The sequence below is a fragment of the Candoia aspera genome, chromosome 1 (assembly GCF_035149785.1).
Source record: "Candoia aspera isolate rCanAsp1 chromosome 1, rCanAsp1.hap2, whole genome shotgun sequence".
Lineage (NCBI taxonomy): Eukaryota > Metazoa > Chordata > Lepidosauria > Squamata > Boidae > Candoia > Candoia aspera.
The window spans coordinates 3821650-3835193 of NC_086153.1; the positions used below are offsets into that span (position 1 = coordinate 3821650).

Here is a 13544-nt window from a genome sequence, read left to right on the forward strand (position 1 = left end):
CTCTGCTTACCTCTTTATTGAAAGGGAACTAGGATTCAGATAGGAGACCACCAGGTGATCCCGGGGCTTTATAGGCTAAGTTGGGAAGTAGAAAAAATGTCCTGTAAGAAGGCAAAATCATCTCCATGCTGCCTCCCAAAAACATGGATATGTCCATAGAGTCTATTTAGGCTTAGTGGCTCAATTTGTCTGGTTTGTGCATGGATGGGGGACTACCAGGAGTAGGCTACATTGCAGACTTGTAGGCTAAATTGGGAATATATATAAATTCCAGAAAAAGGCAACGGAAAATACTGCTGCCAAGAAAACATGAACATGTCTGTACAATACCAGAGGCCAAACGCAATTTGAGTGTGCCTTAAGTTTTATTTTATTCCATAATGATTTCAGATGGACTATGGTTTGAACGTCAGGACAGATTCGCGTTTTAGAAGGGAAACTTTCAAAAATTGTCATGGAATATATATAGGATATGTGATTGCCAAAGTCAACAATGGGGGAAAGTTTAGAATCCTTAAAAAAAGAAGAATCCTCTGGGATAAAACATTTACCAGCAGCTGTTTTTCGCCATCAGCTAGGCAGGAGGTTTGAAACCTGCACGGCCACCCTTAAAAATGGACCTTCTGAAAAGAAAAAAAAAAGATCCATAAATTGGAATGCATGCATCTCCTTGGAAAGGAAAAAGTGGCAAAAAAGTGCTTGCAGCCTGGAGGAAAAATGTCGCTTTACAAATCAGGGCAGTGTTTTTTTTCCTCATTGGGGATTAATGGCCATCTCCCTTTCATTGAAATGTTCTCTGCCAGTTTGAGAGGAAGTTGCCCGTCTTGCCACTGATTGCGATCAAGCCACAGAGAAAAACTCCTAAGGTAGACTGCCCCCAACGGGTCTCCTCCACCAGCGGTGCCAACGGATGGGAATTTTCTGCATCCCGCAGTGCCTGGAGGTTGTGATTGCCCCAAAGAATCAGCCTCAAAGCAGCCAGGGAGCGTAAATCCGTTTTCTGTTTTTTTGCCTCTGGCTCCGCCCACCCAACACCCATTTTCACATAGTTGGGCCCAGTCATGGCACTATTTTGTCCCTGGCTCAGCCTATGCAAGCTCACTTTCCACCTAGCCCCGCCTACTTGCTCCTCCCATTTGCTTCTGGCTCCACCCACCCACCATGCATTTTTACATATTTTGAGCCTCCCTTAGCCACCATGTTGCCTCTTGGCTCTGCCCACTTTAATCCCCATTTTGCACCTGATGGGTCTTAGGATTCCAGTGGAAAAGAAATGTTGATCCCCTTAAACCAGTGTTTCGCAAACTTGGCAACTTTGAGATGCGTGGACTTCAACTCCCAGAATTCTTCAGCCAGCCATGCTGGCTGGGGAATTCTGGGAGTTGAAGTCCACGCATCTCAAAGTTGCCAAAGTTTGAGGAACACTGCAGAACTGATGCCTGCCCAGCCTTACTCTATTTTGGCTCAGGGAATTAGAAGTCCTTTCAGGAGGAGAACCATAAAGACTTAGTCCAGGTGGGAAAAAGAATCAGAAAATAAGCTTTTGGCTTTGGTTAGAAGAAAACGATGTTCCCACTGAATGAGACAGTAAAATTTGAGCTCTCTCCTTTCTTCAGCACCTCTGCAAGGCAGACTACAATACAGAAGTATAATCTGTAAACTCATAAAGGGGAGGACTTTTTAAGCAATACAGGTAGTCCTTGACTTACGACCATTCATTTAGTGACCAAAGTTACAATGGCGCAGAAAAAAGGTCCTCCCACTTATGACCGTCACGGCGTCCCCGCAGTCATGTGATCAAAATTCGGGCTCTCGGCAACTGGCATGTATTTACAATGGTTGCAGCATCCTGGGGTCACGTGATCGCCATTTGCGACCTTCCCAGCCGGCTTCCGACAAGCAAAATCAACGGGGAACTGCATGATTCACTTAACGACCACTGCAAAAAATGTGGTAAAATCAGGTGCAGTCACATGATGCCTCACTTAATGACCACTTAACCATGAATTTTCTGGTCTCTATTGTGGTCATAAGTCGAGGACTGCCTGTATATTTCCACCCCTGTTATTCGCATGCACATGCACGTTGCCTATAATTTTTGAAAGCACAGGAATGTTCCCTCCCATCCAACGCCGTGTCTCCAACACCAATACGTGTTCCATCAGGTGATGCATAACCCACTTGTGGGATTTGAGCCAACAGCTGCCTGCAGGCGACTGATCGTCTCGCACCTTTCCCCAGCTTCCCTGTCTTTCCTCCTTCGTTAATGCTTGCTAATGAGGAGCACTCTAATACCTGTGTTTCTAGAAAGCCTTAGGGAGTGAGGATGATAAACAGCTTTTTTGGAGATGTTGTGGCTGAGGACCAAAGCCGGAGGAGTTTTCAAGAGGAGGATAACGTGGGTCTGCGCTGAATCTGAGGGAACCTTGAGGCCATCAAGCCCAACCCTGGCTCAAAGCAGAAATCTCACTTGAAGTATCCCAACCAGAAGGCTGTCAGCCTTCCCAGGAAGGAAACACAACCAGAAGCTAATTCTATTTTATTGTAAAGCTACACTGACGGAATCTGGCAAGTCTGAAAGTGCAATTCTCCTGCCGTCTCTTTACAGCCTGAGAAACTAGGGACGGTCCCTTCTGAGCCTCTTTCTCCACCCATTATGCAGCTGTGGGCTATGCCGCCTCTTATCTGACCCTTCCCTAGGCAGCATCTCTTGGCCCCGTCTCCCAAGGACTTTCCCACATACCATTACAAAGGCTGTCTGGCCTTTTCTTGAACTCATCCAGGAAAGGGGAGCCCATCAGCTTTCAGGGAAGTGGGTTCCCTTGCCCAGTGCTTTGACCACGAGGGGTCTTTTTTTTAACATTACATTGGAATCTTTGTTTCTGTGACTTAAATTCATCATTCCAAATCCTGCACCCTGAAATGAGAGAGCGTGAGCTCTGGCCTTCTTCTGTGTGACATTTTTTCAGTTATTTCAAGAATGCTATGATGCCCCCCTTCAGCAAAGGATCGTTACCTTGTCGTGGTGCTGGAGCTTGAGCACCTCAATGATGCCATGAGCTAAACCGTGAAGGGCCACCCAAGACGGGAAGGTCATGACAGAGAGGTCAGACTAAATGCGATCCCTGGGGAAGGTAATGGCAACCCACCCCAGTATTCTTGCCGTGAAAACTAAATGGATCAGTACAACCAGAGATATGTCGGTATACCATCGGAAGGTGAGACCCCCAGGTCGGAAGATGGTCAAAATGCTACTGGGGAGGAACAGAGGATGAGCTCAACTAGCCCCAGACGTGATGACGCAGCTAGCTCAAAGCCGAAAGGACGGCTAGCGGCCGACGGTGCTGGTGGTGAACGGCGAATCCGATGTTCTAAGGATCAACACACCATTGGAACCTGGAATGTAAGATCTATGAGCCAGGGCAAATTGGATGTGGTTATTGGTGAGATGTCAAGATTAAAGATAGACATTCTGGGCGTCAGTGAACTGAAATGGACTGGAATGGGCCACTTCACCTCAAATGACCACCAGATCTACTACTGTGGACAAGAGGACCACAGAAGAAATGGAGTAGCCTTCATAATTAATAGTAAAGTGGCTAAAGCAGTGCTTGGATACAACCCAAAAAACGACAGAATGATCTCAATTCGAATTCAGGGCAAGCCATCTAACATCACAGTGATCCAAATATACGCCCCAACCACAAATGCTGAAGAAGCTGAAGTAGAGCAGTTCTATGAGGATCTGCAGCACCTACTGGACAACACGCCTAAAAGAGATGTTATTTTCATCACAGGAGACTGGAATGCTAAGGTGGGCAGTCAAATGACACCTCGAATTACAGGTAAGTATGGCCTGGGAGAACAAAATGAAGCAGGACATAGGCTGATAGAATTTTGCCAAGACAATTCACTCTGCATAACAAACACTCTCTTCCAACAACCTAAGAGACGGCTTTATACATGGACTTCACCAGATGGACAACACCGAAATCAGATTGACTACATCCTTTGCAGCCAAAGGTGGCGGACATCTGTACAGTCGGTAAAAACAAGGCCTGGAGCTGACTGTAGTTCAGATCACGAACTTCTTCTTGCACAATTTAGGATCAGACTAAAGAGATTAGGGAAGACCCACAGATCAGCTAGATATGAGCTCACTAATATTCCTAAGGAATATGCAGTGGAGGTGAAGAATCGATTTAAGGGACTGGACTTAGTAGATAGGGTCCCGGAAGAACTATGGACAGAAGTTGGCAGCATTGTTCAGGAGGCAGCAACAAAATACATCCCAAAGAAAGAGAAAACCAAGAAGGCAAAATGGCTGTCTGCTGAGACACTAGAAGTAGCCCAAGAAAGAAGGAAAGCAAAAGGCAACAGTGATAGGGGGAGATATGCCCAATTAAATGCAAAATTCCAGAGGTTAGCCAGAAGAGATAAGGAATTATTTTTAAACAAGCAATGCGCGGAAGTGGAAGAAGACAACAGAATAGGAAGGACAAGAGACCTCTTCCAGAAAATTAGAAACATTGGAGGTAAATTCCAGGCCAAAATGGGTATGATCAAAAACAAAGATGGCAAGGACCTAACAGAAGAAGAAGAGATCAAGAAAAGGTGGCAAGAATATACGGAAGATCTGTATAGGAAGGATAACAATATCGGGGATAGCTTTGACGGTGTGGTCAGTGAGCTAGAGCCAGACATCCTGAAGAGTGAGGTTGAGTGGGCCTTAAGAAGCATTGCTAATAACAAGGCAGCAGGAGACGACGGCATCCCAGCGGAACTGTTCAAAATCTTGCAAGATGATGCTGTCAAGGTAATGCATGCTATATGCCAGCAAATTTGGAAAACACAAGAATGGCCATCAGATTGGAAAAAATCAACTTATATCCCCATACCAAAAAAGGGAAACACTAAAGAATGTTCAAACTATCGAACAGTGGCACTCATTTCGCATGCCAGTAAGGTAATGCTCAAGATCCTGCAAGGTAGACTTCAGCAGTTCATGGAGCGAGAATTGCCAGATGTACAAGCTGGGTTTAGAAAAGGCAGAGGAACTAGAGACCAAATTGCCAATATCCGCTGGATAATGGAAAAAGCCAGGGAGTTTCAGAAAAACATCTATTTCTGTTTTATTGACTATTCTAAAGCCTTTGACTGTGTGGACCATAACAAATTGTGGCAAGTTCTTAGCGGTATGGGGATACCAAGTCATCTTGTCTGCCTCCTGAAGAATCTGTATAACGACCAAGTAGCAACAGTAAGAACAGACCACGGAACAACTGACTGGTTTAGGATTGGGAAAGGAGTACGGCAGGGCTGTATACTCTCACCCTACCTATTCAACTTGTATTCAGAACACATCATGCGACAAGCTGGGCTTGAGGAATCCAAGGTTGGAGTTAAAATCTCTGGAAGAAACATTAACAATCTCAGATATGCAGATGATACCACTTTGATGGCTGAAAGCGAAGAGGAACTGAGGAGCCTTATGATGAAGGTGAAAGAAGAAAGTGCAAAAGCTGGTTTGCAGCTAAACCTCAAAAAAACCAAGATTATGGCAACCAGCTTGATTGATAACTGGCAAATAGAGGGAGAAAATGTAGAAGCAGTGAAAGACTTTGTATTTCTAGGTGCAAAGATTACTGCAGATGCTGACTGCAGTCAGGAAATCAGAAGACGCTTAATCCTTGGGAGAAGAGCAATGACAAATCTCGATAAAATAGTTAAGAGCAGAGACATCACACTGACAACAAAGGTCCGCATAGTTAAAGCAATGGTGTTCCCCGTAGTAACATATGGCTGCGAGAGCTGGACCATAAGGAAGGCTGAGCGAAGGAAGATCGATGCTTTTGAACTGTGGTGTTGGAGGAAAATTCTGAGAGTGCCTTGGACTGCAAGAAGATCAAACCAGTCCATCCTCCAGGAAATAAAGCCAGACTGCTCACTTGAGGGAATGATATTAAAGGCAAAACTGAAATACTTTGGCCACATAATGAGAAGACAGGACACCCTGGAGAAGATGCTGATGCTAGGGAGAGTGGAAGGCAAAAGGAAGAGGGGCCGACCAAGGGCAAGGTGGATGGATGATATTCTAGAGGTGACGGACTCGTCCCTGGGGGAGCTGGGGGTGTTGACGACCGACAGGAAGCTCTGGCGTGGGCTGGTCCATGAAGTCACGAAGAGTCGGAAGCGACTAAACGAATAAACAACAATGATGCCCCCACCCCAAGTCTTCTCAGAGCAAAACTTCCCAGATCCTTCCATCACTCTTTATAGGACTTAAGTTTCTAGTCCCTGGTCATCCTAATTACTCTTCTCTGGACCTGTTCTCTGAACCTTTAAATGGAGGTGCCCAGAACCAGACACAGTATTTGACATAGGATCTTATCAGTTCAAAATAAAGTGCAAGCATTTTTTCCAATGATTTGAAATCTCTATTTCTGCTGAGGCACCTAAATTGCATTTGCTGTTTTGCTGTCATGTCATATTGATTACTCATATTCCGTTCGTAATCACCTCCTATTCTTTTTTCACAGGACAGGTATTCTCACCCATTCACTGTCCATTTGATTTGTTTCCTAACTGAAGAAATTTGCTTTAGTGTCCATTAAGTTTTATTCTGTTAAATTCAGCCCACTTCTCTAACCTATCAAATATCATATTTTATTTTGTTAATTCTAGAATATCTTATCCAGTTTTCTTCTGGGTTTTTTTCAAAAGTTGTTTACAAATTACAAGGACGAATCGACAAAATACTTAAATACACTTAAAAAAAAACCCATACACAATTAACAAAACAGTCTTTAAACTTAAAGAAAACATTTATTTGTTCGTTTGTTTGCTTGTCTGTCATATTTCTTTACCGCCCATCTCGTATTGCAACGACTCTGGGTGGTTAATTAATTAATTAATATTTGTTATTAATTGAATTAATAGAAACAACAACAACAAAAGAGGAATTAGGCACAACCCCCCCCCCAACAAACTAAGAAAAAAAGAAAAGTAAAAAAGTTTTGTTATCATTTGCAAATTTGATAAACATACCCTCCATACCTACAATGCAGAAAATTACTGAAAAGTACTAGGACAGAATCTTATGGCACCCCACTCAAAATCTCACTTCACTTTGTAGCAACATCCTTAATTCTCATGCTTTGAGTACAATTGTCATACCGGTCATTCATCTATCTAACCATCATGCCATCCAATCCACATGTAGCTACGTTGCTGATCAGCGTATCATGGGGTATTCTCTCCGATGCTTTACTGAAGATAAGATATATTATGTCTACAAGCATTCCCACGATCTATTAAGGAAATCACCAGATCAGAACATGAAATAAAATTAATCTGGCAAGATTCATTTTTGACGATTAAATGCTACCTTGATAGTTTTTGTACTGTTTTCAGGGTGTTTACAGTCCAATCTCTTTATGATCTGCCCTAGAATCTTCTCAAATATTAGGGAAGGAAGGAAGGAAAAAATGTTTGTGAAAGATGCATCCAATATATAGATATACTTATGAAAACTGCATTAAAAAGGGGATAATGTAAAAAAAGCTTACACAAGGAAAATCTTTCATGAAGGACATTCATAGCAAAAAAAGTTTCCTCCAGGAATTTATCTTCAGTGAAGCCCTTGGTACGCTGTGAGCTTGGTTCTTTGCTTGCAGACGTTTCATGACCCGACTAGGTAACATCATCAGTGCGAAGGGGTGTGGGGTTTGCTCCCTGTTTATATACAGTAGCTCGCCCTGCCAGGGTTGGTGGGGGTGTGGTTTTCTTCATGGTGGTTCCCTGATTCGGGTATTGTCTTCTGCCTGATTGCTTGTCTGCCTGAGTGTTTGTCTCATTGGTAGTTCCTTGGCTGGAGTGTTGTTTTCTGCTTGATTGTTCGTCTAGTGTTAATCAACGGCTTATCTGAGTTTTGGCTGCTGGAGAGGATGCGTTCCGGTCCTTTTGTTCCCTTCTTAGCTTTTTTGTCGCCTCTTTTGAATGGTGTATAAATATGGTTTATCTCCATGTGTCTATTGATGTCTGGTTTGTCTGAATGCCAAGCTTTCAGGAATTCCCTCATGTTTTTGGGTTTGGCTCGGCCTAGGACGCTCACAGCTTCTTCCCAGTTGAAACTGTGGTTGAGTCTGCCCATGTGTGGTGAGGTTGAGGAGTTTCTATCGTGTCTTCTGACTGCCAGTTGGTGTTTGTGGATGCGCCCTGCTGGTCTTCTGCCTGTCTGTCCTACACAGTGGCTCTTACAGTCCTTGCGTTATATATCGTAGCTGATTCCTGTTTTTTCTTCCTGGGCTGCTGGGTCTTTTGGTTTGCTTAAGATGCTCCGGAGGGCTCTCGTTGGTCTGCGTGCTACGCTGATGCCGTGTGGTTGTCATAGGCTGTTGGTTGTTTCTGAGATGCTTTTGATGCGTGGTGGTGTTATCCTTCTCATAGCTTGTGCTGGTTATGCTTGATAAAATTGTGTGGGTATCCATTTTTGTGGAAGATGTTGTGCAGGTGGCCTGTTCCTTTTTTCTGGCGTTCTGGATTGCTGCAATTTATCTTCAAAACATACTTTAAAGAAGCTGTTTTCTTATATCTCGTCTTTCGAGGGATGTGTGTGTGAAGGATTTAGAAAAATAAAGTTTCTTTTAAGGAAAAAAATAGTTCTTGGGTGAGGTTCTGTCCTCCCCCGCAGTCCAAGCAGAAATGGCCATGGAGTTTCAGAGCCCAACAGCTGCATAGGAGGGAATAGTCCTGCTATGATCCATTTAGGACCACACAGGTCGCTGAACCTCCGAAAACGCTGACTGCTGTATGTGATCAAGAAAGAGTTTTTGTCTGTTTTCTCCTGGAAAACACACTTTCCTGCTTGATCTGGCTTTGCCTACCTCAGCAGCAGGCCAGCCCTGGGATCAGCAGCATCTGCAGGGGAAGGGAAGCAAAAGCAGCAAGGTGGGACCCCCCACCACCTTGCTGGTTTTGATCACGCCCCCATGCAGAAGCCGCTGCCCAAGATGGAGGCTCTGCTGTGAAGACAGATCCTCAATGACTGGTAAGTGGGCCATCCTGCAGCCAGGAAGGGAAGCAACGTGGCAGACCATAACACGGGGAGAATTTCTATTGGACAGCGCATTTCTAAATTGGAAAACTCCCCAGCATGGCGGGTCAGAGCTGAGCTCTGTTAGACATTGGGGCAGAGGAACATCAATGCCCAGCTGAGTCAAGGTATTTGCAGTTATCCACATGGGTGGCTCCTAGGAGTCATTTTTATGTGCCTTCCCATTTGGGGAGGGGGCAGTGGCCAGGAAGGAGGAGAAGCAGAATCGAAGCATCTGATGGGACTCTGTTGCTATAGACCAGTGTTTTTCAACCTTGGCAACTTTAGGATGGATGGACTCCAACTCCCAGAATTCCCCAGCCAGCATGCTGAGTTAAAGTCCACCCATCTTAAAGTGTGCTGGCTGGGGGATTCTGGGAGTTGGAGTCCACCCATCTTAAAGCGTGTTGGCTGGGGGCTTCTGGGAGTTGGAGTCCACCCATCTTAAAGAATGCTGGCTGGGGGATTCTGGGAGTTGGAGTCCACCCATCTTAAAGTTGCCAAGGTTGAAAAACACCGCTAAAGACAATTCCTAATGTGCAGTCCTGCTATTTTTCCATGCAAGGAATCTATAAATTGAGCCCAAACTCGTCTTTTCCACCCCCATACCAGTTCCTCTCTTCCCCACACACCACGCCCTGCGTCTAAGGAGTGCAGACCCTCTTCCTTTCTTCCAAAACTCAGGACAGCCACTCTGCAGATCCTCCACTCCCTTCCGAGGAAACACCTTCCCCTCCCCACACCTGCGGAAGAGCTGGATGTCACATTTAATCATCCCTAATTATGCTGATCTTTCTTGGCCCCAGTTGTGGCTCCCAGGGGGAAAAACAATAGCAGCCTTGGGCAGCTGTAATTAAGATACACTTTGACAGGCCCCCTCTTTCGAGCATTGGTTCCACGCTCATGGGCGAGGGAGGCAGTGTGTACAGGAGAGATTCACACACGCACACACGCACATATACACAGAGCAAATTTGAGACCGCAAAGGGACCTTTGCAGCAAGTTCCACTCCCCAGCAGAAAAGAGGCCCGATCTATTAACGTTATTTTTTTTTATGTGTGGAGGACAATAAAGGCTTAAATAGAAAGCTCCTGGGGTCAGCAGGAATGAATTACATTAATATTATTGTTATGATGATGATTAAATTTTTGTGGGCTACCCATAAGTTTCCCACTCTGGCCAGGATCTGCAGATTTCCCCGGGCTGACTCTCTTGATGGCGTAGAGCCGGTGCACAATCCCACAACGGCTTTATCTGGCTTGAAAGACTGAGCAAGCGCATTCACAGGACACGCGATGCTTGGTTGCAGTAACCTTGGTTAGTTACTGGTGGCTTATCCTGTTATGCAAACATAACCCCTTTAGCTGTGATTCAGTATCTGCTGTTTCTCAAGCCTAGCAACTTTAAGATGGGTGGACTTCAACTCCCAGAATTCCCTAGCCAGCATGCTGAGTTAAAGTCCACACGTCTTAAAGAATGCTGGCTGGGGGATTCTGGGAGTTGGAGTCCGCACATCTTACTGCAAACTGGCTGGGGGATTCTGGGAGTTGAAGTCCACCCATCTTAAAGTTGCTAGGCTTGAGAAACACTGAGTGATCCTAGGGAATGGATTTATTCTGGAATCCAGTTTAGCGCTAGATGTCGACTCAGTGTTTTAAAAGAAGGGGGTGGTGGATGGGTTGATGTTGCTATGAAGCGACTACTGTCTAAATTATTGCTTCTATTTTTCTAAAAAGAATACAGAGCTGTGAATCAATAAATGGTTGCAAAGATTTCAGGACCATTTTCTCACTGCTGGGAGAAAAGTTGGACCAGCTGCTGAGTTCCTTCTCACAACAACATTTTCCCTGGGCAAGGAGGACTGTCCTGTTCTTTTTCCTGGATGGAAAAAAAAATCAGAACCCTCTTCTATATTCTTTATTCCTCCAGCAATATGCATTTTGATCCCACCACGCTCTTTCGAAGTTGCGACAGCCATGTCTAGCCCCGTTTTGTTTTCACGATTCTCATAGAGACCCAGGGTGAGCGGGAATGCTTTACACAAGGTTCACTAGTGAAAGTGTAAAGGTTAAGCAGGAATTTCAATTCAGGTTGTCGGTCTTTTGCCTTCATGCCTTAAACCATTGCACATCCCTGCTGTTAACCCCCCAGGCTAAAGCCTTGCTACTGCTGACTTAGCAAGGACTCCGTTTCACCAAGGGGGAGGTTGGGCTGATTTGGAGCTACAGGTCCTCGACTTACAACCATTCATTTAGCGACCATTCAAAGTTACGACAACACTGGAAAAAATGACTTACAACTGGTCCTCACACTTACGACTGTCGCAGCATCCATGCAGTCATGTGATCAAAATTCAGGTGCTTGGCAACTGTCATGTATTTACAATGGTTGCAGCATTCCAGGGTCGCATGATTGCCATTTGCGATTTTCCCAGCTGGCTTCTGGTAAGCAAAGTCAATGAGGGGGGGAAGCTGGATTCGTTTAACAACCGCATGATTCATTTAATGATTGGGGCAAAAAAGGTCATAAAATCAGGTGTGACTCACTTAATGATTGCCTCACTTAGTGACAGAAGTTTTGGTCCCAATTGTGGTCGTAACAGGTAGTTATGATGACAGGTACAGGAAGTCCTCACTTAATGACTACAATTGAGACCAGATTTTTGGTTGCTAAGCGAAGCGGTCGTTAAATCCAACTAAATTTTACAACTTTTTTTGCAGCAGTTATTAAGCAAATCATGTGGTTGTTAAGCAAATCAGGTGGCTCCTCATTGATTTTGCTTGCCAGAAGCCAGCCGGGAAAGTTGAAAATGGCAATCACACGACCACGGGATGCTGCAATGGTCATAAATGTGAAGCGGTTGCCAAACACCCAAATGGTGATCACATGACCATGGGGAAGCTGCAAGGATCATAAGTGTGAGCACTGGTAGTAAGTTGTTTTTTTCAGCACCATTGTAAGTCTGAGCCATCACTAAATGAATGGTCATTAAGTGAGGACTACCTGTATTGCTAACCATTGGCACTTCCCAATTGTTGGCTTGTTCGCCCATATCCCCTCCCTTCTTCTGTGCCTTTCAGAATTTCGGTTTGCGATGAAGACAAATTCCGTCACAATGAGTTCATTGGAGAAACGAGGATTCCTCTCAAGAAACTGAAGCCTAACCAGACTAAAAAATTCAACATTTGCCTGGAAAAGCAGCTTCCGGTGAGTGATGCTAAAATGTCAGGTGGCAATTTGAAAAAGCCCATTGCTGATAGCAAGTTAATAAACACCATCAGTTGGTAAGTCAAGGAGAAGCAACCCGGTGCGCGGGGCAGGGGGCAAAAAAGAAGATGGAGGCTGTATCTGTGCAAGCAAAGCCCCCACCCCCCTTCTTTATTTGCACGACATGTTTGTGGTGGACTCCCAGGAGAGTCTAGAGAAGTCACAGAAAATAACTGAGTTCTGGGAAAGTAGAAAGTATGAGAAAAAACATCAAGTCATGAGTTCTTGCATTTCCTGTTTCATGACCAATGCCATGCCTGTGCAGAAGTTCTGGTGGCACATGTGCAACCTGATAAAAAAAGTGCCAGGATGTCAGTTGTACGGCCACCCTGCCATCTTTACCTTTCTGAGTGCTGCCGCCTACTTTTCCTTCTCCCTAGCACTTTGCAGCTTGATCTTTTGTCATTTCTGTGGATCTGCTGCTGTCCAGTTTTTTCAGCCATTTCAGCCCTGCAAATTCTAACTCAGTGTTTTCCCACCTTTAAGCTGTGTGGACTTCAAATCCCAGAATTCCCATTCCTTGCTGGCTGGAGAATTCTGGGAGTTGGAGTCCACACAGCTTAAACTTTTTAAGGTCAAGAAACACTCTTCTAACTAATACCCAACAGAAGTCGAAGGAACGAAGGAAGGAAGGAAGGAAGGAAGGAAGGAAGGAAGGAGGGAGGGAGGGAGGGAGGGAGGGAGGAAGGAAGGAAGGAAAGAGGGAGGGAGGGAGGGAGGGAGGGAGGGAGGGAGGGAGGGAGACAAAATCTTGGAAACTACTCAGGAGTTCTTGATGAGCAATTTCAGGAAAAAGAGAAATGTGTGGGAGGCAAGAGATTGAGAGAAACTCTGGTAGGGAAGAAACAGGCAGCAGAGACGTGGAAGAAGAAGACTGCATTTTGTCTCACCTCAGGCTGATGGCCAGAGGGAGAAGCATCTTCTTGCCTTGATCCAGGGGCCTCTTCTGTCCCCTGCTTCTCCAAATTCAAACTAAGGAGGATGCTTTTACAAAACTTCAACTGCATCAGCAAAACACCCAGATAGACACACGTGCTTTTAAACGTATCCCCACCAGACTGAAATTCAACTGATGTGACTTTTGATTCACTTTCTCACATCGCACACCAGCCCACTATCCTGCTCTCTTGCCCAGCCATTGTTGTTGTTTATTCGTTTAGTCGCTTCCGACTCTTCGTGACTT

The 13544-nt window shown here is 45.0% G+C and overlaps 1 protein-coding gene across 1 annotated transcript in view; it reads left to right on the forward strand.

Annotated features, from left to right (window-relative positions):
• DOC2B (double C2 domain beta) overlaps positions 1-13544 on the forward strand; it is a 151990-nt gene that overhangs the window by 113230 nt on the left and 25216 nt on the right. The window contains exon 5 of the mRNA XM_063296438.1: positions 12175-12301. Within this exon, the coding sequence (XP_063152508.1) occupies positions 12175-12301 (127 nt within the window). The remainder of the gene's footprint in view (positions 1-12174; positions 12302-13544) is intronic.